The sequence below is a fragment of the Pongo pygmaeus genome, chromosome 14 (assembly GCF_028885625.2).
Source record: "Pongo pygmaeus isolate AG05252 chromosome 14, NHGRI_mPonPyg2-v2.0_pri, whole genome shotgun sequence".
In the NCBI taxonomy this organism is placed as follows: Eukaryota; Metazoa; Chordata; class Mammalia; order Primates; family Hominidae; genus Pongo; species Pongo pygmaeus.
The window spans coordinates 29618922-29643597 of NC_072387.2; the positions used below are offsets into that span (position 1 = coordinate 29618922).

The window sequence follows — 24676 nt, forward strand, 5'->3', positions numbered from 1 at the left end:
CCCCTCAGTGCAGACGCCACCACAGGCCGTGCCTGGGGACCAGTGCAACACAGGGTCTCTGGGAATTGCTTTAAAATACCAACACAAGGAAAAAGGTCAATATAAACACATGTGGCAGAATTTCAATCATTGTGGAATCTGCATACTGCGTTTGTGAATGCTCCCGGTGATATTTTTCTATACCTCTGTACATGCCTGAAATTTTTCATGATAAAATTCTTTAAAAAAGGTCAAGAGGCACGGAAGTCAGGCAAAGGATTACTGTCAATTCTGGGTGAAGGAGGTGAACATCCAAGCATCTTTCCACAGACTCCAAATGTCTTCCCTTTGCCCCTGAGGCTCTGCCCGCCCAGCTCTCCGGCTCAGGTTGGCCTCTTTGGCCAACAGGGCTGTGGTCACTTTGGCTGCAGGTGGAGTTGGCCCATAAGGAGCCCCCGCAGGAGCTGGGACGAAGGAAGAGAGTACGGTCAGGGAATTCACGCTCCCTGCAGCGTCACCAGGGCCTGGTTATGTCCTTCAGCCCAAGGTCACTGTCCTTCTCAGGGAGCTTGCTCTACTCGGGACTCTGCCCTTCAAGGTTCAAGTAATTGCTCCTCCCCTAGTCCCTCGGGTCTAGAGAGTCATGATGCCACGGCTACTACTTTCCCCAAGTTCCAGGATGGCTTCTCATGGTTCCGTTTCACCCTTTGCATATAAACCCATGATTGATCCTAATTGGACTGTGGGGTGCCTGACCGGTAGAATACTTCACACAGTATGATTGCCTATTCCATCCAGGAGGGAGAAAGGGAATAAAACACTGTGACAGGCACAGCATGCCAGATTGGCAGAAAAGTACTGCAAAGTGCCCATCAGTGTAGGTTCCCTCCTTTCCTCCCTGAGTTCCTTCATGTGCACATGGAACATGGATCCCTTACCCTTCAGAAGCTGACAGAGCCAACAATGAGTCACCTTTTGCAGACCAGATGCAGACTGCAAATACTCCAAGGAAGGGCTCGGAATCACACATGCAGACTGACTTTCCCGTCTCCCAGGATGCTGTAAGATGGAGCCTGGAGTTGGGAGCTGAGGGAAACCAAGTCCACCGGGTCCCCCCCACTTGACGAGGGCCTCAGATGGTCAGGAGGCATCCTGTTGCCTTTTGATGACTCTTTTCCTTAAGATATGGTGTGGTGCTCATCAGGACTGTAACCGGGCCCTCTCTTTCCATCTTGCATTTCCTATGTAATGGCCAAAGACACTAGCTAAGCCTCTCCCCAAAACAGACTATGGCATACTTGGACACATGGAGGGATGACAGTGGCAAAAAGAAAATCCCTGAAATCAACAAAGTGGAATTAGACAGCCAGGTTTGCAACTAACTGCTTATTAGGCTGAGACAGTGGTGGCCCGCACCTTTCCTAGAACACCTGTGAAGTGACAGGCACTTTGGAGTGTGAGAGTGATTCACACACTTAGAAAATACAATGCCTCCAATGACAATGCTTTGTGTTGTTTCTGGAGAAGGGAGTCATAATAACAATGGTTGCCTTTTCTCGAGCACTCACTCTGTGTCAGATAACACGTTAAGTGTTTTACACACATAATCCCTAACATTATTTTCTCATGATATGAAAAAAGTAACTGATTCAAGGCCACACGACTAGCAAATGGCAAAGCTGAGTCAAACCAAGGATGTCTGGCTCACAAGTTTATGCTCTTTCCATTACACAATTTGTTTTCTCCTAAAGGAGGTGGAAGGATATTTGTTGAGAGTTTGCTTTCATTCGGACGCAGAGGTAATCTAAGAAAAAGAGGACAGAGGGAGAAGCCATAGAAGGGACAAGACAGGCCCTTCTCTCCCCTCTCCTGGCCACATGTGAAGGACTGGTTTTGAGCCTCTGAAAACATAAGATGAAACCATAGTGTTCATGACATACTGGGCAGGACTGAGTTCATGCATAGCCACCTCCCTCCCAGAAAACACAATAAGCACAGGCATCGGGAGAGGCCATTCACCAACCCTCACCACCTCATCCACAAGTTGCAGTCACCTTGGGCTCACAGGGTAGTTGGGTGCAGGTGAGTAACATCTTTCAGAGGGCACCAGCTGCAAAGGCCACGGCAGGGCCCCTGGACCAACAGGCTCAAATGGAAAGAACATGAACAAACTTGTTCCTAAGCCCATGTGAGACGTCACCTCTCCAAGGACACCCAGAAATAGCTGGGGAAGAATTTAAGCAGATGAGAGAAGCATGGAGGTTAAGGTCTTGTCAAGCAAGTTTGGAGTTTGGAGCCATGGAGATATGTGTGTAAATATTCATTGGCTTTATTTATCCTCATGAACTCCTGAAACCTAGGACAGGTGGAATATGGCTAATCCACTTGTTCCTTCTTTGGGCCCTGGCCCTATTTCTGGGTTACTAGCACTAGGTCATGGCCCCAAGCCCACGTCCTCCCCTGTTCCTCATCACGCATGTTCGCTGCTCATTTCCTTAGCCCTCTACTGCCCACCTGCTCATCTCTGGCTGCACTGGTCTTCAGCTACGTGGACCCCACTGTTCTGCCTGCTCTCCTGAACACTGGACTCTGCTCTACCACCTGAATTTTTAGTACTCCCATTGTGATTTCATCAAAAACATATATTTCTTCTTTGTCCCTGACTCCTGGCACGCAGCACTTAAAACTCTGAATTTTCTGAGTGATAGGAGTGTCTTTTGTTATTAATAAAGAGCCCTTTTTGGCCCTACCTCAGTATTCTTTTATTTATTTATTTATTTATTTATTTATTTTTTTTGAGACGGAGTCTCGCACTGTCACCCAGGCTGGAGTGCAGTGGCACGATCTCGGCTCACTGCAAGCTCTGCCTCCTGGGTTCACACCATTCTCCTGCCTCAGCCTCCCGAGTAGCTGGGACTACAGGCGCCCGCCACCACACTCGGCTAATTTTTTGTATTTTTAGTGGAGACGAGACCGGCTTGGCCAACATGGTGAAACCCCATCTCTGCTAACAATACAAAAAAGTAGCCAGGTGTGGTAGCACACACCTGTAGTCCCAGCTACTCGGGAGGCTGAGGCAGGAGAATCACCTGAACCTAGGAGACAGAGGTTGCAGTGAGCCGAGATCACACCACTGCACTCCAGACTGGGTGACAGAGCAAGTCTCCCTCTCGAAAACAAAAAGATTCGTCATTGGACTCCTGGACCTCTCATCTTATCATTGGATCCTTGGACCTCTCATACCAAGACACACACCTTTGAAGCCTTTTTCTTCAGTTCTGACTGATTTATTAGGGATTGGTTCATGAGTCCAACTCCTAAGCCAGTGCTCCAGGTAAAGACAGACTTTGATTCTTAAGATTCTGAGTATACTGTAGAAGCTGGTTTAGAGGAGTCCCAGGCTTCTCTGTTCATTCGACAGAGAGGCTGGGTCAGAGTCCTGGGCTTCCCTGTTTATTAGATATAGAGGCTGGGTCAGAGTCCTGGGCTTCCCTGTTTATTAGATATTGAGGCTGGGTCAGAGTCCTAGGCTCATTGCTTGCAAAGTACCATTAGTTAAGAGTATGTGAGCTTCTGAGTCACTGAAACCCCCCTTCTCAAGCCCTTGATGGCTGTATGCTCCACCACTAGGGCCACTAGGGCATGCACTCACTCTGTCCACTTCCTTCCTTATGGCATAATTTTACTAAGGATAATTTGGAACTTTGATGGCTTCCCCAAACAGGCACCTTTAAGACCTCCCCCTTCCCATCCCCTCTGCTCCTCTTTCCTCCTTTCACCACCTTTGATCTTCCCTTCAGTTCCTTTGAATCCTTTAATATGTTGTCTTTGAAACTCCTACTTCTCCACCATCCACCTGTCCACTTCTGCCAGAACTTTCCCTTCCCACACAAGCCCCCCACCACCCTACAATCACTGGAATCTTAGGCCTCCTACCCACATCAGGAGCTCTCAAAGGACCCCCAAAAGCAATCAGATATATAAGCAAATGAAAATCTTACAAGTCTCCTCCATAAATATTGGTGGAAAGCATTAGCTCTCATACTGAGCAGGTAACCTTACCTTATTCCATCTGTCAGAAACACTTAGGAAGCAGGGCAAAGATGAGAGCCAAGTATTTTATACAAACCTGTGAATTTTGTTTTACTCATTTTACCTGACATGTGGCTAAAATATTAGAATGAAAGCTACAGGGTCTCTATTTGCATCTGTATGTAACTTTATATACGTATGCATGTATGTTATGTATGTATGGTATTTTTCTACCTCTGCATGGGGTTGCCAAGTTAACTTATAAAATCCCTTAAAGGATTTGTATTCACATTGGCTTAGAGATAAATCAGAATTTATATAAATTCAGGCCGGGTGCAGTGGTTCATGCCTGTAAACCCAGCACTTTGGGAGGTCGAGGTGGACAGATTATTTGACGTCGGGAGTTCGAGACCAGCCTGGCCAACATGGTGAAACCCTGTCTCTACTAAAAACACAAAATTAGCCGAACGTGGTGGTGGGCACCTGTAACCCCAGCTACTGGGGAGGCTGAGGCAGGAGAATTGCTTGAACCCAGGAGGCAGAGGTTGCAGTGAGCCAAGAGTGTGCCACTGCATTCCAGCCTGGGCGACAGAGCCAGACTCCATCTCAAAAAAAAAAAAAAAAGAACTTACATAAATTCAATATCCTAAAACTCCCAGAAATCCAGATACCAACCCAAATGTTTTTCAAGTTCATATGATTTGAGTAAATTTTTAATAACTAAGACTAGTTTGGAATTATTAGTTTAATAAAAATGAATTATCAGCATTAAATATAAGCATTATTCTTGGATTTACAGTCAATTAAGGTAAAATTATAATCACTAGATGTTTAAGATTAATTTTTAAATTATAAATTTAACCTAAGAACAAATGTGTAAGTAAAGATGCAGTAAAAATGAATTGCTTGACATACATTACTTCATATATATCAAACAAGCAGTAAAACAAATAGAAACCCACATATTTAAATCTTTTCACTGTTTAATTTTGTGATACATGCCTAACATGTGTACGTTAACTGAAAATAGTTAACAGTTAAGTTAACTTAAACAGTTAAGATGATGGCTAGCTTTGTATAATGTTATAATATGTCTGCTAAAAACAGTTTCTAAAATCTTTTTGGCAACTGGCAGCCTTAGAGTTATACTAAGTAATAGACATTCATTAGCAATTTCTAAGCAATCTCAAGTACTGAAACATTAATTACTAAGCCTAAGTTTAAGATTACATAATTTTGGCTTCTTATTATTATATGGTCTAGGGGGCGTATGTATTTAGGCTTGTTAATAAATATGAAAAATTATACTATAAGACAGTATAATCCTATAATAATTGTGAGATGGTAGATTCATAAAACTTGCTAGCCTTCTACAGAATGCTGGTACACAACAGACAATTCACAGTTGTCTACTTCCTAGTTCTCTCTGTTAAAAAAAGGTTGCTAATGGTTAAAAATTATAATCCATATTTGTAAAGGAAACTATTACAATTAATAAGGGTGAGGTGAAACAACTTTGTTTGCAAACTATGTTTTCATTAAGGGAAAAGAGAGTAATTTTGTTCTAAAGTAAAATGACTGGTGGTTCCAGAATGAGAAAGAAACAAATATAGGACAAAACTTGAATAACTATAAAAAGTTGTAGAAGGTTTGTGAGAAAAATTGCAAAAGGAATCTTATCTCATGTGGCCAAAGCTGACTAAGATTGAATTAATTTATTTATAAGGTTTCTTTTTTAATGCATTTTAGTCTCTGTTAAAATGACAAAGTTTTCTTGGATTATTGATCTGCTCTTAATAACATATTGTAAAAAGGTTTTCTTTATCTTTTGAGTAATCCACCTAGGAAACAAAGATTCTATGTCTTCTCAGAATAATTTCCTGTCCTAACCTTTACCATGTCCTTGGCAATTTAAAAGGAGCAAGTCTTCTCACATTTAAGAGCTAAGGTTTTTTACAATTATGTTACCACCTCTATTTACTTTTGAATACTATTACTGTCATATCAAAGAAAGAGTCAAACTCTGTAAAATATTTGAAGAGATTTATTATGGGCCAAATATGAGTGACCATGGCCCATACACATCCCTCAGGAGATTCTGAGAACATATGCTCAGGGTGGTTGAGGTACAGCTTGGTTTTATATATTTTAGAGAGGCATGAGACATCAATTAAGTACATTTAAGAAGGCCAGGCGTGGTGGCTGATGCCTGTAATCCCTACACTTTGGGAGGCCGATGTGAGCAGATCACCTGAGGTCGGGAGTTCGAGACCAGCCTGACCAACACGGAGAAACCCTGTCTCTGCTAAAAATATGAAATTAGCCAGGCGTGGTGATTCATGCCTGTAATCCCAGCTACTCAGGAGGCTGAGGCAGGAGAATCGCTTGAACCTGGGAGGTGGAGGTTGCAGTGAGACAAGATCACGCCATTGCACTCCAGCTTGGGCAACAAGAGCGAAACTCCATCTCAAAAAATAAAATAAAATTAAATTAAATTTTAAAAATACATTTAAGAAATACATGGTTTTGGCTGGGTGTGGTGGCTCATGCCTGTAATCCTAGCACTTCGGGAGGCAGAGGTGGGCAGATCATCTGAGGTCAGGAGTTCGAGACCAGCCTGGCCAATGCGGTGAAACCCCATCTCTACTAAAAATATAAAAAATTAGCGAGGCGTGGTGGTGCGTGCCTGTAGTTCCAGCTACTCAGGGAGCTGAGGCAGGAGAATTGCTTGAACCCAGGAGGCAAAGGTTGCAGTGAGCCGAGATGGCACCACTGCACTCCAGCCTGGGCGACAAGAGTGAAACTCCGTCTCAAAAAAAAAAAAAAAAAAAGAAATACACTGGTTTGGTTCAGAAAGGTGGAACAACTCAAAGCAGGGGCTTCCAGGCTATAGGTAAATTTAAACATTGTCTGGTTGACAATTGGTTGAGTTTATCAAATATTATTATTTGAGGACAATTGAGATCTGGGATCAATGGAAAGGAATGTTTAGGTTAAGGTAAAGGATTGTGGAGACCAAGTTTTATTGTGCAGAGGAAGCTCTTAGATAACAGACTTCAGAGAGAGCAGGTTGTAAATTGTTTTTTATTGGACTTAAAAGGATGCCTGGTTGAGACCACACTGGCCAACATGGTGAAACCCCATCTCTACTAAAATACAAAAAAAAATTAGCTGGGGGTAGTGGTGCACACCTGTAGTCCCAGCTACTTGGGAGGCTGAGGCAGGGGAATTGCTTGAACCTGGGAGGCAGAGGTTGCAGTGAGCCGAGATTGCGCCACTGCATTTCAGTCTGGTAACAGAGCGAAACTCCATCTCAAAAAAAAAAAAAAAAAAAAAAAGGATGCCTGGCTCTTAGTTAATTATTGATAGAGCAGGAGCATCGCCATCTCGGACAAGCCCCTCATTCTAAAGTTCACCTTAATAAAAAACCACCTAAATCCAAACGGCATCAGCCTGATGGCTAAGGTCAGCATGACCATAAACCACAAACATCTCCAACCAGAAACATCCCAAACTCCTCCCTGTCAGATACAGTAAGGTCCTCTTCAAAGGTTTAATTTCTGACCTCCTTGTTCTTTGTTCTCGAGATCAACTTCCTTGACCCTTCTCCTAAGCTACCTGCTCTGTAAACAACTTCTCCTGCCAGTCCCAATCTGTAACTCACATCTCTTCCTTGTTTGGAAAGAGTCCTCTTTTACTCCTGGCTACACATTCTGTAAACTGCCCCTCCCACCGAAACTACCCTTCCCACCTTTGCCATGCCCTGACATGCCCAAACATGTCTTGTACTATAATGGACAGCCTCTCCCTTCCCACCTAATTAGCCATATTCAATTTTAAACAGTAGCCAATTGGGTCAGTTTAGATAGTACACTCCTACTCCAGCCTATGGGGACAGGACACAGAACCAGGGACTAACCACGTTAGGGATAAAACCCCCTTCCCTCCTTTGTTTGGTGTGTTCTCACAGTGGCCAGAAGTGTGAGTGGCACCCTTCTGCAGAGGTAAATTTGTCTTGCTGAGAAATCCTTTGAGTGCTCGTTTTCCTTGTGATTCTGAGCTCTTGTTTCTAACATCCCCCATCACAGACATGCTAGCCCCTAGATAAGCCCCCTCCAGCCAGGAAGATGCCAGCCTTGAGATAACCTCCCCTCCTACCAGAGAGCTTCCAACCCTGCCATAAACTTCGCCACACATGTAAACATTCCAAGCTTGTGATAAGCCCCCTCACCCTAAAACCAATATATACTCTTAGCCTATAAGAGAAAGTGCTCCTGACTGCTATCGGCCAGGGGTGCCTCTCAGGTTTTAACTAAACAAAACCTGTCTTTGACTGCCAAGCCACATTTTGTGTTTCTTTCCTCTTTCTTTAACTCTTAACAATTATCTCCTGGATCTGGGAAGGAAGGAAGGAAGGAAAACAAACAGGGGAAGGGGATTCTCTATAGAATGTGGATTTTTCCCAGAAAAGATTTAGCAGTGCAATTTCAAGGTATGGCAAGGAAATATATTTTGAGGTTAAATCTTTTTCCCTTGTCTCATAATGTTATGCCAGAGTGAGACTGAATTGTTAAGTCACAATATATAGGGTCAAATATAACCCATCTGATGAGAATTTATGATTTATAGGGCGTGACTCCCTAGACCGCTTAGATAGGAATTTGGGTAAGATAAAAATCAGAGCTTAGTCCTCAGTCACTTTGGTTATTTTTATTTAATTATTTATTTATTTATTTTTTTGAGACGGGGTCTCGCTCTGTCATCCAGGCTGGAGTGCAGTGGTGCGATCTCAGCTCACTGCAAGCTCCGCCTCCCAGGTTCATGCCATTCTCTTGCCTCAGCCTCCCGAGTAGCTGGGACTACAGGTGCCCGCCCGCACGCCCGGCTAATTTTTTGTATTTTAAGTAGAGACAGGGTTTCACCGTGTTAGCCAGGATGGTCTCGATCTCCTGACCTCGTGATCCGCCTGCCTCGGCCTCCCAAAGTGCTGTGATTACAGGCGTGAGCCACTGCGCCCAGCCAGTCACTTTGGTTAAATAGGTAGCTAAGCATTGTTTCACACCAACCTAACATCCTATTTAGTCAAATGTTCAAACCTCCTGATATTTTTGACAATTTTGCCTTCCAAATCAAATCCTAAACAAAACCTTGATCTACAACTGACCTTGAGTTTTCCCATAGGGCCCTTGGAAAATCCTCCCAAATTTGTTCTTTCACCTTGTAAATAGAGTGATGTTAAAAATTATTAAGTTTATTCGATATGTTGAACTGAATGAAAAGCGTGTCAAATAAAAAAAGATACCTAACCTTTGCTAGGTTACATTCAGATGGGTAAATATTAATATAAATATTTCAGAAATTATAAGAAGTTCCTAGAAAATGTGTCAATACCTGCATTGTCCATGACATGTCCTGGTATAATATTTTTAGTCATAATTCTAGTTACTGTTTTAAAATGTTACACATATAAGAGGAAAAGATCTTGGGCCTCCAAAATAGCTAAGGAAAACTCAAGCTGGGAACTGCTTAGGGCCAACCTGCCTCCCATTCTATTCAAAGTCACGCCTCTGCTCTCTGAGATAGATGCATATCTGATTTGCCTCCTTTGGAAAGGCTAATCAGAAACTCCAAAGAATGCAACCACTTGTGTATCACCTATCTGTGACCTGGAAGCTCCCTCCCCACTTCCAGTCTTCCTGCCTTTGCTTCAAGTTGTCCCACCTTTCCAGACCAAACCACTGTATTTCTTACATATATTGATAGATGTCTCATGTCTCCCTTAATGTATAAAACCAGGCTGTGCCCTGACCACCTTGGGCACAGGTCATCAGGACTTCCTGAGAGACTGTGTCATGGACGCATCCTCAACCCTGGCAAAATAAACTTTCTAAATTAACTGAGACCTGTCTCAAATTTTGGAGGTTCACACGTGCCACAGAAATAACAAAATTTCCTCGTCAAATAAACTTTCATTAGCTCTTTAACCGTCTTAAGGCTTTTGCATCACTTTTGTTTTACTTTCTACTGTGATGCTTTTCCAGAAGCATCTGCAATCACAGGCCGAAGTGCTTGTCCTCACCAAAAAGGGACTGTCTCACAGACCCATGGAAAGAACTAAGCCAGGTACTCTGGGAACAGACTCCTAATGGCATTCCTTATTAACTTGGAGGCCACACTATTAGACTAAGAGTTTCCAGAGGCCAGGCGCAGTGGCTCATGCCTCTAATCCAGCACTTTGGGAGGCTAAGGCGGGCAGATCACGAGGTCAGGAGATTGAGACCATCCTGGCTAACACGGTGAAACCCGTCTCTACTAAAGACACAAAAAATTAGCCGGGTGTTGTGGAGAGTGCCTGTAGTCCCAGCTACTCGGGAGGCTGAGGCAGGAGAATGGCGTGAACCTGGAAGGCGGAGCTTGCAGTGAGCTGAGACTGCACCACTGCACTCCAGCCTGGGCGAAAGAGCGAGACTCCATCTCAAAAAAAAAAAGACTTTCCAGAGATATAGTAGAGAAGCTATGGATTCATAAAATTGCTAACCTTAGATCAAGCAGAACAATAATTAATTACACAGGACTGAATGAACTAATAAATGATGACAATGGTTTTTGTTTGGAATATTGCTGTTGGATTTAAGAAATTCCTTTTCTGTTAAGCTATCTATGACAGTTAAACTACCTATAATTCACAATCTATACCATGCAATTTAGTGATTATGCCTTTGTAAACAGAAATAAAGCATTTACCTTTGCCTTCTCACCTAATCCCTCCAGAATTCAGAAACTCATCTTCATAGTTATATATTTATTTGCATAAGTTCAATAGGAATCTGTTCCCCTTGTAACAAGGCATAATTGGAAACTTTGGTCATATGACAAAGGCTTTGACTGGAATGTCATATTTGAGAATGATATGCACAGAATCAGATATGAGCAGACAGTTTTAAGGAATGAAGGTTGACTTTATGGAGAGAATGCTTACAAAGCCCTCTCGGGAAATCTGCCTGGTACCTTGCTTATGGAGTTCCCAGCCTTCCAGAAGAGTAAAGAAGGTCATTTTCTGGCAGGCCCAGGAACCTTAGGACCTAGAAAAGAGGAATTCACCCAAATATATAGGTATTGCAGATAAAGTCTGAGAGCAAGTTCTTAGCATGGCTTCCTAACCTGCAGATGCTTTCAAAAGTTTAATCTGGGCCGGGCGTGATGGCTCACGCCTATAATCCAAGCACTTTGGGAGGCCAAGGCAGGCAGATCACGAGGTCAGGAGTTTGAGACCAGCCTGGCCAACATGGTGAAACCCCGTCTCTACTAAAAATACAAAAAAAAATTAGCTGGGCATGGTGGCAGATGCCTGTAATCCCAGCTACTCGGGAGGCTGAGGCAGGAGAATGGCTTGAACCCAGAAGGTGGAGGTTGCAGTGAGCCGAGACTGCACCACTGCACTCTAGCCTGGGCAACAGAGCGAGACTCCATCTAAAAAAAAAAAAAATAGTCCTTGTCACAAGTTCCAGCAAAGCAAACTTCAAAAAACTCACGTCTCTGCCAGGTTTTGGTATCAGGATGATGCTGGCTTCATAAAATCAGGTAGGGAGGAGTCCCTCTTTTTCTGTTGTTTGGAATAGTTTCAGAAGCAATGGTACCAGCTCCTCTTTGTACCTCTGGTAGAATTCGGCTGGTCCTGGGCTTTTTTTTGGTTGGTAGGCTATTAATTTCTGCCTCAATGTCAGAACTTGTTATTGGTCTATTCAGGGATTCAAATTACTCCTGGTTTAGTCTTGGCAGGGTGTACATGTCCAGGAATTTATCCATCTTCTCTGCATTTTCTAGTTTATTTGGGTAGAGGTGTTTATAGTATTCTCTGATGGTAGTCTGTATTTCTGTGGGCTCAGTGGTGATATTCCCTTTATCATTTTTTATTATGTCTATTTGATTCTTCTCTCTTTTCTTCTTTATTAGTCTGGCTATTGGTCTATTTTGTTAATCTTTTCAAAAAAACAGGTCCTGGATTCATTGATTTTTTGAAGGGTTTTTTTGTGTCTCTATCTCCTTCAGTTCTGCTCTGATCTTAGTTATTTCTTGTCTTTCCTGCTTTCTCCTGTGGGCATTTAGTGCTATAAATTTCCCTCTAAATGCTGCTTTAGCAGTGTCCCAGAGATTCTGGTATGCTGTGTCTTCGTTCTCATTGGTTTCGAAGAACTTATTTATTTCTGCCTTAATTTTGTTATTTACCCAGTAATCATTCAGGAGCAGGTTGTTCAGTTTCCATTTAGTTGTGTGGTTTTTCGTGAGTTTCTTAATCCTAAGTTCTAATTTGATTGCACTGTGGTCTGAAGGACTGTTTGTTATGATTTGTGTTCTTCTGCATTTGCTGAGGAGTGTTTCACTTCCAATTATGTGGTCAATTTTAAGTGCGATGCGGTGCTGAGAAGAATGTATATTCTGTTGCTTTGGGGTGGAGAGTTCCGTAGATGTTGGATGCAAGGCTGGCTCAACATACGCAAATCAATAAATGTAATCCATCACATAAAAAGAACCAATGACAAAAACCACATGATTATGTCAATAGATGCAGAAAAGGCCTTTGATAAAATTCAACAGTCCTTCATGCTAAAAACTCTCAATAAACTAGGTATTCATGGAATGTATCTCAAAATAATAACAGCTATTTACAACACACCCACAGCCAATATCATACTGAATGGGCAAAAGCTGGGAGCATTCCCTTTGAAAACCAGCACAAGACAAGGATGCCCTCTCTCACCACTCCTATTCAAAATAGTATTGGAAGTTCTGGCCAGGGCAATCAGGCAAGAGAAAGAAATAAAGGGTATTCAAATAGGAAGATAGGAAGTCAAATCGTCACTATTTGCAGATGACATGATTGCATATTTAGAAAACCCCATTGTCTCAGCCCAAAATCTCCTTAAGCTGAGAAGCAACTTCAGCAAAGTCTCAAGACACAAAATCAATATGAAAAAATTGCAAGCATTTCTATACACCAATAATAGAGAGCCAAATCATGAGTGAACTCTCATTCACAATTGCTACAAAGATAATAAAATACCTAAGGATACACCTTACAAGGAATGTGAAGGACCTTTTCAAGGAGAACTACAAACCACTGCTCAAGGAAATATGAGAGGACACCAACAAATGGAAAAACATTCCACGCTCATGGATAGGAAGAATCAATAGCGTGGAAATGGCCATACTGCCCAAAGTAATTTATAGATTCAATGCTATCTCCATCAAGCTACCATTGATTTTCTTCAAAGAATTAGAAAAAACTACTTTAAATTTCATATGGAACCAAAAAAGAGCCTGTATAGCCCAGATAATCCTAAGCAAAAATAACAAAGCTGGAGGTATCACATTAGCAGACTTCAAACTATACTACAAGTCTACAGTAGCCAAAACAGCATGGTACTGGTACCAAAACAGATATATAAACCAATGGAACAGAAAAGAGGCCTCAGAAATAATGCCACACATCTACAACCATCTGATCTTTGACAAACCTGACAAAAACAAGCAATGGGGAAAGGATTCCCTATTTAATAAATGGTATTGGGAAAACTGGCTAGCCATTTGCAGAAAACTGAAACTGGACTCCTTACACCTTATACAAACATTAACTCAAGATGGATTAAAGACTTAAATGTAAGACCTAAAACCATAAAAATCCTAGAATACCTAGGCAATACCATTCAGGACATAGGCATGGGCAAAGACTTCATGACTAAAACACCAAAAGCAATGGCAATCAAAGCCAAAATTGACAAATGGGGTCTAATTAAACTAAAGAACTTCTGCACAGCAAAAGAAACTATCATCAGAGTAAACAGAATGGGAGAAAATTTTTGCAATCTATCCATCTGACAAAGGGCTAATATCCAGAACCTACAAGGAACTTAAACAAATTTACAAGGGAAAAAAAAAAACCCCATTAAAAAGTGGACAAAGGATATGAACAGACACTTCTCAAAAGAAGATATTTATGTGGCCAACAAACATTTGAAAAAAAGCTCATCACTGGCCATTAGAGAAATGCAAATCAAAACCAAAATGAGACACTATCTCATGCCAGTTAGAATGGTGATCATTAAAAAGTCAGGAAACAACAGATGCTGGAGAGGATGTGGAGAAGTAGGAAAGCTTTTACACTGTTGGTGGGAGTGTAAATTAGTTCAACCATTGTGGAAGACAGTGTGGTGATTCCTCACTGTCCAGAAATACCATTTGACCCAGCAATCCCATTACTGGGTATATACCCAAAGGATTATAAATCATTCTACTCTAAAGACACATGCACATGTATGTTTATTGCAGCTCTGTTCACAATAGCAAAGATTGGAACCAATCCAAATGCCCATCAGTGATAGACTGGATAAAGGAAATATGTCACATATACACAATGGAATACTATGCAGCCATAAAAAAGGATGAGTTCCCATCCTTTGCAGGGACATGGATGAAGCTGGAAACCATCATTCTCAGCAAACTAACACAGGAACAGAAAACCAAACACCACATGTTCTCACTCGTAAGTGGGAGGTGAACGATGAAAACACATGGATACAGGGAGGGGAACATCACACACCAGGGCCTGTCGGGGGTGTGGGGATTAGGGGAGGTATAGCATTGGGAGAAATACCTAATGTAGATGACGGATTGATGGGTGCAGCAAACCACCATGGTACATGTATACTTATGTAACAAACCCACATGTTCTGCACATGTATCCCAAAACTTAAAGTATAATAAAAAAAAGTTCTAATATTAAGTATTATTTCTCCTAATATCAACTAAATAACTGCCAATTCCACATAAAACACTTCTCTTACCATGAATTTGTATCATGAATTTTAGTATTTTCAAATCACAATAAATTTACAAAAAGAGAGAATTTTATTTTATGTGAATTGTATCCTATTAAACCTGACTTTAAAAAATTAATGGGCAAAAAAAAAAACCTCACGTCATCAATTATTATTTTTTGCATTTATGTAAATAATCAGGCCAAATCTAATGAAACCAGACATTTTACAAATGAAAACAATCTTACTTTGGTTATCTTGAATCAAAAAGGGGGCGTCACTGTAGAGAGATATTTTATGCTTCAATAGAAAACTACAGCACACCCTTGTGGGTTATCAGTTTCTAGATGTGTTCATTATCTTTGAGCTATTTTTCACCTCTTTGCAAATTAAAGTCAGCCATTTGGCACATTGTATCTTCCACACTCTGCTCCAGGAAATAACCATGACAGTGACACTGATGTCTATGCCATCACCAAGGACATTCAAACTGAAAGCCAGGAGAGCCACTAGAGGGCCACTGCCATCCTCATTCTGCCACCCGAAGATACTGCAAGCCTGACATCTAGACTCAGAAACTGAGTTTACAGTCTGCTCTACCCATGCATCTTTTCTTTTCTTTTTATTTATTTATTTTTTTTCAAGACAGAGTCTTGCTCTGTCAACCAGGCTGGAGTGCAGTGGCGCAATCTCGGCTCTCTGCAAGCTCCACTTCCCAGGTTCACGCCATTCTCCTGCCTCAGCCTCCCAAGTAGCTGGGACTACAGGCGCCCGCCACCACGCCCGGCTAATTTTTTTGTATTTTTAGTAGGGACGGAGTTTCACTGTGTTAGCCAGGATGGTCTCGATCTCCTGACCTCGTGATCCACCCACTTCGGCCTCCCAAAGTGCTGGGATTACAGGCGTGAGCCACCGTGCCCGGCCTGTTTTTCTTTTTGTTTTTCAAAAATGTCTGACTTATTGAACCATCCAGCAAATATCCTCTATCACCAAGTCTCACCAGATGGTTCAGCTGGTCCCTAATGAACAAAAGACAACCGGCGAGAAATGGACTTAGATTGTTCAGACAGAAGAATGTCTCTTCTTTCATGAACATCAAGGGGAACTAAAATAGACTTTCTCTTTAACCAAACATTAGACAGGCTCCCCCACGGCCTCTTTTTGACAAGGATTGTCTTCGGGTCCTGCCTTTGACCTGCCTAGCCCAGTTAGTTGGTGCATGCATCCCGCCGAGTCAGTTCAGACAGAATCCCCTGACTCTGGCTATCTGATCACCTCCAAATCCCATCGGATTCCTCAGCCCCACCTTGATAGCCGATCATTGTTTCAAGTTAGTTCAGCAAGAGTCCCTGATTTTTGACATTCCCCCTTAGTAATTTTCCATGCAGTGACCCCTCACACTGCTCATTGGCTGTGAATCCTCAGCTGTCTTTGCTGTATTAGGAGTTGAGTCCCTATCCCTCTCCCCTGTTGCAATCGTCTTGATGCCTATCAAAGTAGTCCTGAGTAAAGTGTTCTTTACTATTTTAATAGGTGTCAGAATATGATTTTGAGGAAGTCATGTGACTTCAGTTGTCACATTCATCAAATGAAGCCCCCGCCCCCCAACATAAGAGAGGATTCCTAGACATTTCCACTAGCCTGAATTAAGCCCAAATATGCCCTGCTCCTAAGCACACTGTAACTAGAGCTGTTTCCTCGGAACCCTTGGGGCAGTTTCCCCAAATCTGGCCCACTCCTGGAATCTGCCTTTTGCACTAACACAGTCTGATGCTCCAACATCTTCCTGAAAGCAGCGGAGAAGGAGCCAGTCCCAAAGCAGCTTTCAACAAATGAGATTCTTTATGTTGCAACTTTTAGCTTGAAATTTCAGATGAATATATTTAATAATATATCTGCTTTCATTTCATCTGTACACATTTAATTGTGTACATCACGTTTTACATGCCTTATTAGATAGATAATTTAACTTCTTTTCCCACAATATTTCCATAAAGCCAGGGCCTGGGAAGGCCCTGTGTGTTAATGCTGTGACTCTGAGCATGCCCCCACCACCCTCACACACAACTATGGACCCCAGAGCTCCAGAAGCCTAGAGTGGATCCTCTTTAAGAACTTTCTTTTTGGCCCGGCGCAGTGGCTCACGCCTGTAATCCCAGCACTTCGAGAGGCTGAGGCGGGCGGATCACAAGGTCAGGAGATCGAGACCATCCTGGCTAACACGGTGAAACCCCATCTCTACTAAAAATACAAAAAATTAGCCAGGCGTGGTGGCGGGCGCTTGTAGCCCCAGCTACTCAGGAGGCTGAGGCAGGAGAATGGCATGAACTCGGGAGGCACAGCTTGCAGTGAGCCGAGATTGCGCCACTGCACTCCAGCCTGGGCGACAGAGCAAGACCCCGTCTCAAAAAAAAAAAGAATTTTTTTCCCCAGAATAACGAGACTAGGCATATTTACGGTCTTAATAAAACAGGTTTTACTTTTTTTTTTTTTTTTGGAGACGGAGTCTTGCTCTGTCCCCCAGGCTGGAGTGCAGTGGTGCAATCTCGGCTCACTGTAAGCTCCGCCTCCCGGGTTCACGCCATTCTCCTGCCTCAGCCTCCCTAGTAGCTGGGACTACAAGTGCCCGCCACCAGGCCCTGCTAGTTTTTAGTATTTTAGTAGAGACGGGGTTTCACCGTGTTAGCCAGGATGGTTTCGATCTCCTGACCTCGTGATCTGTCCGCCTCGGCCTCCCAAAGTGCTGGGATTACAGGGGTGAGCCACCGCGCTGGATTTTTTTTTTTTTTAAACACGGAGTTTCACTCTTGTTGTCCAGGCTGGTGCAATGGCACGATCTTGGCTCACTGCAACCTCCACCTCCTGGGTTCAAGCGATTCTACTGCCTCAGCCTCCCGAGTAGCTGGGATTGCTCCACCACGCCCAGCTGATTTTGCATTTTTAGTAAAGATGGGGTTTTGCCATGTTGGTCAGGTTAGTCTGGAACTCCTGACCTCAGCCTCCCAAAGTGCTAGGATTACAGGTGTTAGCCACCGCACCCGGCTGGTTTTATATAAACCAGCCTGGTTTGATAAAAGTGTATTTATTTTTTTAAAAAAGACTCATGTTTTGACTCTCAAAACATCTACTCCGTGTGTTCATAAATGTGGCTATATCTAGTCACTAACATTTTAGCTTTAAGTAATTTGGTACGTAAAGCCTATGTAATGTAAATCTCTGCAAAAATACATGCAAAGTTAATTCATATTTTTTCTAGCTATGAATGGAATTTATTGCATTTTGAATACAAAGACAGCATAACCTGCTGGTTTTAGATGCATCAAATCAATCCTAATTATTAAACATTTATAGTTAGTGTCAGCGTCAATGATTCTACATAGTCACTGCTCTTTAAAATGGATGTATAAACGAAATCACCAATACAAAGAAGTAAACCGGTAAGTTAAAGGAAAATGGGTTCACCTTTGATTTGAAAAAAAGTCTGGTTCCAAAACTAGGAGGGAATGCACTGATATGGAAGCATTTTAGAAAGTTTAAAAAAATCCACAGAAATACTGCAAGATAACATGTACGATGATAGATAAGTAGACTTCTCTCATGTTTAAATAATTTACCATCAGTAATGGCGTGGAATTAATCTCACATGACGTCTCATAATACTAGAAATATGGAAAACAATCAAATATTTCAATCATTTAATAAAAATCAAACCCATAAAGTCATCTCACTACTCTTGTCCATTCACACACTTAAATAACAATCAGTCACAAAATGAATCCTGAAACTAAGAGGCAAGCACTACTGAAAAAGTATCACTTTGTTCCACTGTCTAATGGCTAACAATTTTCAAAAGGTAAAGAGCAATACAGTGAGTTCTTTTCAATGTTTTGCTTTGGAAAGCCAGATATGAAGATGTTTTATTTGTTGATATCTTTAGGTTACAAGATGTGAAGCCCTCCCTGATCTCTATGGCACTAAAATTTCAATTATTGAATGTAATATCGAAATACAGCATTCAAAATTAATGAAAGAGTATTTCGTTATGCTCAAGAAAAAAAGAAGCACATACAGAAATTTAAGGAATAATTATACAAATATACACACATTTTATTTTTTGCACAAATCCTCAAGCTTGTAAAATAAGCATACATTCTTATAAGATAGCAACTAAATTTGAGAAAAAGAGCAAGCATTATATTTTATTGTCATAATTTATAAAGGGAAAAGTAGAGTTCTCTTTCTCTCTCACTCTCTCTCTCCCCTCTCCCTCTCTCCTCAGGTTATTCAATACAATTCTAAGTATTTCACAGTTGCTTATTTTATATTTTCCAAACAATCATATGGCAGTGAGAGGCACTCAGAGATACATTTTATGAAGGAGAAAATGGGCTACATCTAATCAGCTCTCCATTACAATAGCCTCACTAGTATAAACAAAATGCAAAACTATCTGGGCAAAGTCAAAGAAATTATTTTTAACCCTTGGCTTGAAAAATTACATACAATTTCAGTTAGAACTGACGTATGGATGGTTGGTTCACTTTTACCTCTCGAGTGCTTTCATTTGTTTTTGCCCATCTATGTTTCATTTGGGAAAATCCAACAAGTCTTAAAATCCCAATGCAAATTATTGTCATTTAAAACATTAATTCATTTACCTGTTCTCCTTGGTCTCCATGATCACTTCTCCTGGGATATTTGTTTGTGAAAACCATGAAAGTAAGTATGCTTCTTTGTTCTGTTTAAGTCTTCCCTCTGTGCTTCCTTTAAATGTGTACTCCAAGTTCAGCTCTTCCTGCCAGGTGGAAAAAAAGCCTGTTTTTCCCTTCAGTGTCCATTCATCATCTGATGTCAGGAAACATTGTCGTGTTTTGCATTTGTGTTCCTTAAAGTATGACTCCCCAGTCTGATAATGGTTGCCTTCTGATCCAGCGACCCACGGTTCTCAGGATAAAACAGTGTGGATTCGCTAAAGGTTTTTGGCTTTCCCCCAAAGCAAAATCAATTTATTTTCATCTGAGAATTTTCTGTACTTCTTTTTGAAGGTTTTTGGGGACAATGGTGCAGAAATTCTTGGATTTTGAAGTTTCTCACCCTCATCTCAGCAGATGTAAAATATTCTTTGGTAGAAGCCTTTCTTCTGGCTCTGGTGACATAGGCATCGTGGCCTCACTTCTGTGATCCTGGGAGAAAAATCAAGGAAGGGTAAAGAAAGGGTTAAGGAAAAGCACTTGAAGTCAATGCACTGAAAATGCAATTCCTCATTGAAGAGGGCCATGGTACTCAGCTCCAATGACTTTCTAATTATACCCTGCTAGTGGCACTACAGCTCTGCCAAACAGCATGGCATTCATTTCTGGCCTCACAAGACAGGCAACCAACAAACGCACATGTGCAGCTATAGAAATTAAAAGTACATCGGCTGGGCGAGGTGGCTCACACCTGTAATCCCAGCACTTTGGGAGGCAGAGGTGGACAGGTCACAAGGTCAGGAGATTGAGACCATCCTGGCTAATACGGTGAAACCCCATCTCTACTAAAAATACAAAAAATTAGCCGGGCGTGGTGGCAGGTGCCTGTAGTCCCAGCTACTTGGGAGGCTGAGGCAGGAGAATGGCGTGAACCCGGGAGGCGGAGCTTGCAGTGAGCCAAGATCGCGCCACTGCGCTCCCCCCGCCTGGGCAACAGAGCCAGATTCTGTCTCAAAAAAAAAAAAAAAATTAGAAGTACATCTACTTAACCACTTAGTTTCATGTTCCCTCTATTTACCTAACTTCTTCCAAGTGGCAGTATGTGCTTCACTCACATGTGAAGTGCCTTTTTTCAGGAACAACACCCTTTAAATCCAAACCTGTTTTTTTTTTTTCTTTTTTTTTTTTCTGAGACAGAGCCTCCTTCTATTGTCCAGGCTGGAGTGCAGTGGCATGATCTTGGCTCACTGCAACATCTACCTCCCAGGTTCAAGTGATTCTTCTGCCTCAGCCTCCTGAGTAGCTGGGATTACAGGCGCCTGCCCCCACACCCAGCTAATTTTTGTATTTTTAGTGGAGATGGGGTTTTTCCCTGTTGGCCAGGCTGATCTTGAACTCTTGACCTCAAGTGATCTCCCTGCCTCTCGACCTCCCAAACTGCTGGGATTACAGGTGTGAGTCTCTGCACCCGACCCAAACCTACAACTTTATATGTACAGTAATAACTCATGTTTGAAAGCAAAATATTTACCTTAGAAAAGGAAGGGTAAATGTGTTATCAGAAAGGCTTTATTTTACTAGTAATATTCCTTATAACTATTGGTGCCTATAATAGTCTAACATTTTAAGAAATAAATAGAAGAAAAAAATGACAAACTTTCTTTTTAGTTTTTATTTTTTAGGGTGCTGGGCACAATCTGGGCTAACCCAAGGAAGCCTCAGTGAAAAATTAGAAACTTTTTTTTTTGTTTTTGAGAAGTTGTTTCACTCTTTTTGCCTAGGCTGGAGCGCAATGGCATGATCTCAGCTAACTGCAACCTCTTCCTCCCGGGTTCAAGCGATCCTCCAACCTCAGCCTCCTGAGTAGCTGGGATTACAGGCAAGTGCCACCACGCCCAGCTAATTTTGTATTTCTAGCAGAGACGGGATTTCTCCACGTTGGTCAGGCTGGTCTCAAACTCCCAACCTCAAGGTGAAGCGCCCGCCTTAGCCTCCCAAAGTGCTGGGATTACAGGCGTGAGCCACTGCGCCCGGCCGGCAAACTTTATAAACAATGATAAGCGGAGGGACACATGAGACTGCACTTTCTGCCCATTCATTGTTCTAAAATACTTCATAATTTTCAAGATGCTCTCTTAGACATTATCATACTACATTTCAAGTAGACAGAACAATAAAGGTAGAGATGCTGATATGTTAAACTTGATGCACAGGAAGGTCAGTTACTTGTTTCAGCCCATCCAACCAGGAAGGGATGGACTGGAAACAGGAAGACCAGCTTGGTACTTCTTATTCTGCATTTGCTATGCAACAATGTTTCATTGCGGGGAAAAAAAGGAATGCAGGAATAACAACCTAAGCTATACTGATTACATTATCAGTTCTTGTATGTTCATGAAAACCCAGGAAAAGAACTCCGTATTCACTGTAAATGCTTTTCTGAAAACACTTTCCCAGTAACTTGCTATAATTAAAAATATTACTAGGCATCATGAGTGAGATTAATTCAGACATACCAATGCAAAATCTTATTTTCTTTCATGAATAATTCATGAAATTTTGATTGCCATGCCAAGAAGTAGAAAAACTATATATGTAAATTTAGGATTTAAGAACTAAAATTAAATTAAGGAACTATATTAGCAAGAGGATGGAAACCTTTTGTATGATAATGGACTTAAAATTGGACTCCAGTTTGAAATGTTTAAAATTAAAAGAGGTCTTGTATAATACAGTGAAGGATTAGGATCAATTTCTTTATCTGTAAAATATAGGACTTGGGGCCGGGCACAGCAGCTCATGCCTATAATCCCAGCACTTTGGGAGGCCGAGGCGGGCGGATCACGAGGTCAGGAGATCGAGACCATCCTGGCTAACACAGTGAAACCCCATCTCTACTAAAAATCCAAAAAATTAGCCGGGCATGGTGGTGGGCACCTGAAGTCCCAGCTACTCAGGAGGCTGAGGCAGTAGAATGGTGTGAACCCGGGAGGTGGAGCCTGCAGTGAGCCGAGATCGCGCCACAGCACTCTAGCCTGGGTGACAGAGCCAGACTCCGTCTCAAAAAGAAAAAAATATGAATATAAACATGTTTGTATGAATATAAAACATGCAGGTTTTATATGATAGATCAGAACTCAAGGGAAATCTGGAATTAGTTATACTGGAAGCAGGACTTCCAGGGCTATCTGCCACTAGTGCTCGGCCTCTGTAGGAACATCAGAAGGGAATCAGAGCAGTATTGATCTCAGTGGAACACTGCACATTCATGCTTGTCGACCTCGCTGAATCTCTAATTCCAGTTTGTCGATATCTTTAAGAATACATGTTCTGTAATCTAGAATATTAATTAACTTGGTATCACCAGGCATGTTTGATAACACTGCTAAACAGCATAGAGCTCCGCGGCAAATTATTAAATTTTACTTCCCATGGACAATGATACATTTATTACAAAAATCAATCTTTGGATAATATTTCCTCAGTTACTCTCTTAGCCATTGTAAATATACTGTTATCAATCACATTTATTCCTGTCATTTCTAACAGAATAGGATGATTCTGCCCAATGTATTACTAATCCAAGCTGCAGTCTTCCTTCTGACTTACACTGCTTGGCCAGTCCGATAGTCTCATCTATTAGTAAGGGGGAAGTGGGTTAAATCTGACATGACTTGTCCTTGATACACACGTGCTAGGTCTCAGAGATCACTGTGCCCTTGTCTCACACCACCTGAATGCAATCTCTTTCATATAATCCAGTCTTTAACTTCATTTTTCTTTTTCTTTTCTTTTCTTTTTTTCTTTTTTTATTTTTTAAGATGGAGTCTCGCTCTGTTGCCTAGGCTGGAGTGCAGTGGCATGATCTTGGCTCACTGCAACCTCCGCCTCCCGGGTTCAAACAATTCTCCTGCCTCAGCCTCCTGAGTAGCTGGGACTACAGGCATGCATCACTATGCCTGGCTAATTTTTGTATTTTTAGTAGAGACAGGGTTTCACTATGTTGGCCAGGGTGCTCTCGAACTTCTCACCTCAGGTGATCCACCCACCTCAGCCTTCCCAAAGTGCTGGGATTACAGGTGTGAGCCACTGCACCCAGCCCAGTCTTTTAATTTTAATACTACTTCTGCCATTAACATCTAACTCACAATTTAGAATTCCAAACACTATTGTTCCTTTCCTGGAAACTTAGAACGTTTACACATGTTCATCTCCCTGGAAACTGCCATACTCTCCATAATTGTCAGAAATCACCTACCATGATTGAATCATTATGTATGGTGTGAGCCAATACATGTGAAGGTGATAAGGTAGCGGTTACCCAGATCATTCTTTTCTCAAAATACAGCCTGTGATGAATCACTCTCATAATTTGTTTTTCATTTTTGAGCTACAACATACTACCTTGGTGATCTTTGGCCTACTTGTGCACCACCTATTTATTCTTTACTTACTATTTATTTTTCCCAAAATGATATTTTAATTAAATAAATGTATTATGAAAAGAAACTTTCCATCTACATTTGAAAACCAGTACCACAAATAGAGAATAACTTTAAAGATAAATAAAATGAATACAAAATGACTCATTAAATGCTGATCGAAGTGCCTGCTGAAAACACTAAGTCTTTAACCTGCTCTTTGTTATTAAAAATGGAGATCAGTAAATTTATGAGAAAATGTATATCCTTTAATGATTTCATCCAGAAGGAAGAAAAGCTAAAAATTAATGAGTTAAGTATCCATTTTAAGAATTTAGGAAAAAGGCCGGGCGTGGTGGCTCACGTCTCTAATCCTAGCACTCTGGGGGGCTGAGGCTGGTAGGTCACCTGAGGTCAGGAGTCCGTGACCAGCTTCGCCAACATGCTGAAACCCTGTCTCTACTAAAAAACACAAAAAATTAGCCGGGCATGGTGGTGTGTGCCTATAATCCCAGCTACTCGGGAGGCTGAGGCAGGAGAATCGCTTGAACCCACTAGGCGGAGGTTGCAGTGAGCCAAGATCGTGCCACTGCACTTCAGCCTGGGGGACAGAGCGAGACTCCATCTCAAAAAAAGAATTTATGAAAAAATGTCTTGGGGATAAACCCAAAGAAAATAGGAAATAAAGATGAGAGCAGAATTAATGAAAGAGAAAACAAAAATACAATGGGGACTATCA

The 24676-nt window shown here is 41.8% G+C and overlaps 1 protein-coding gene across 2 annotated transcripts in view; it reads right to left on the minus strand.

Moving 5' to 3' along the window:
* SACS (sacsin molecular chaperone) overlaps positions 1–24676 on the minus strand; it is a 104005-nt gene that overhangs the window by 61969 nt on the left and 17360 nt on the right. For both annotated transcript variants that reach the window (XM_054446832.2, XM_063650707.1), the window contains exon 2: positions 19484–20008. In XM_054446832.2, the coding sequence (XP_054302807.2) occupies positions 19484–19503 (20 nt within the window). In that variant the 5' untranslated portion in view covers positions 19504–20008. The remainder of the gene's footprint in view (positions 1–19483; positions 20009–24676) is intronic.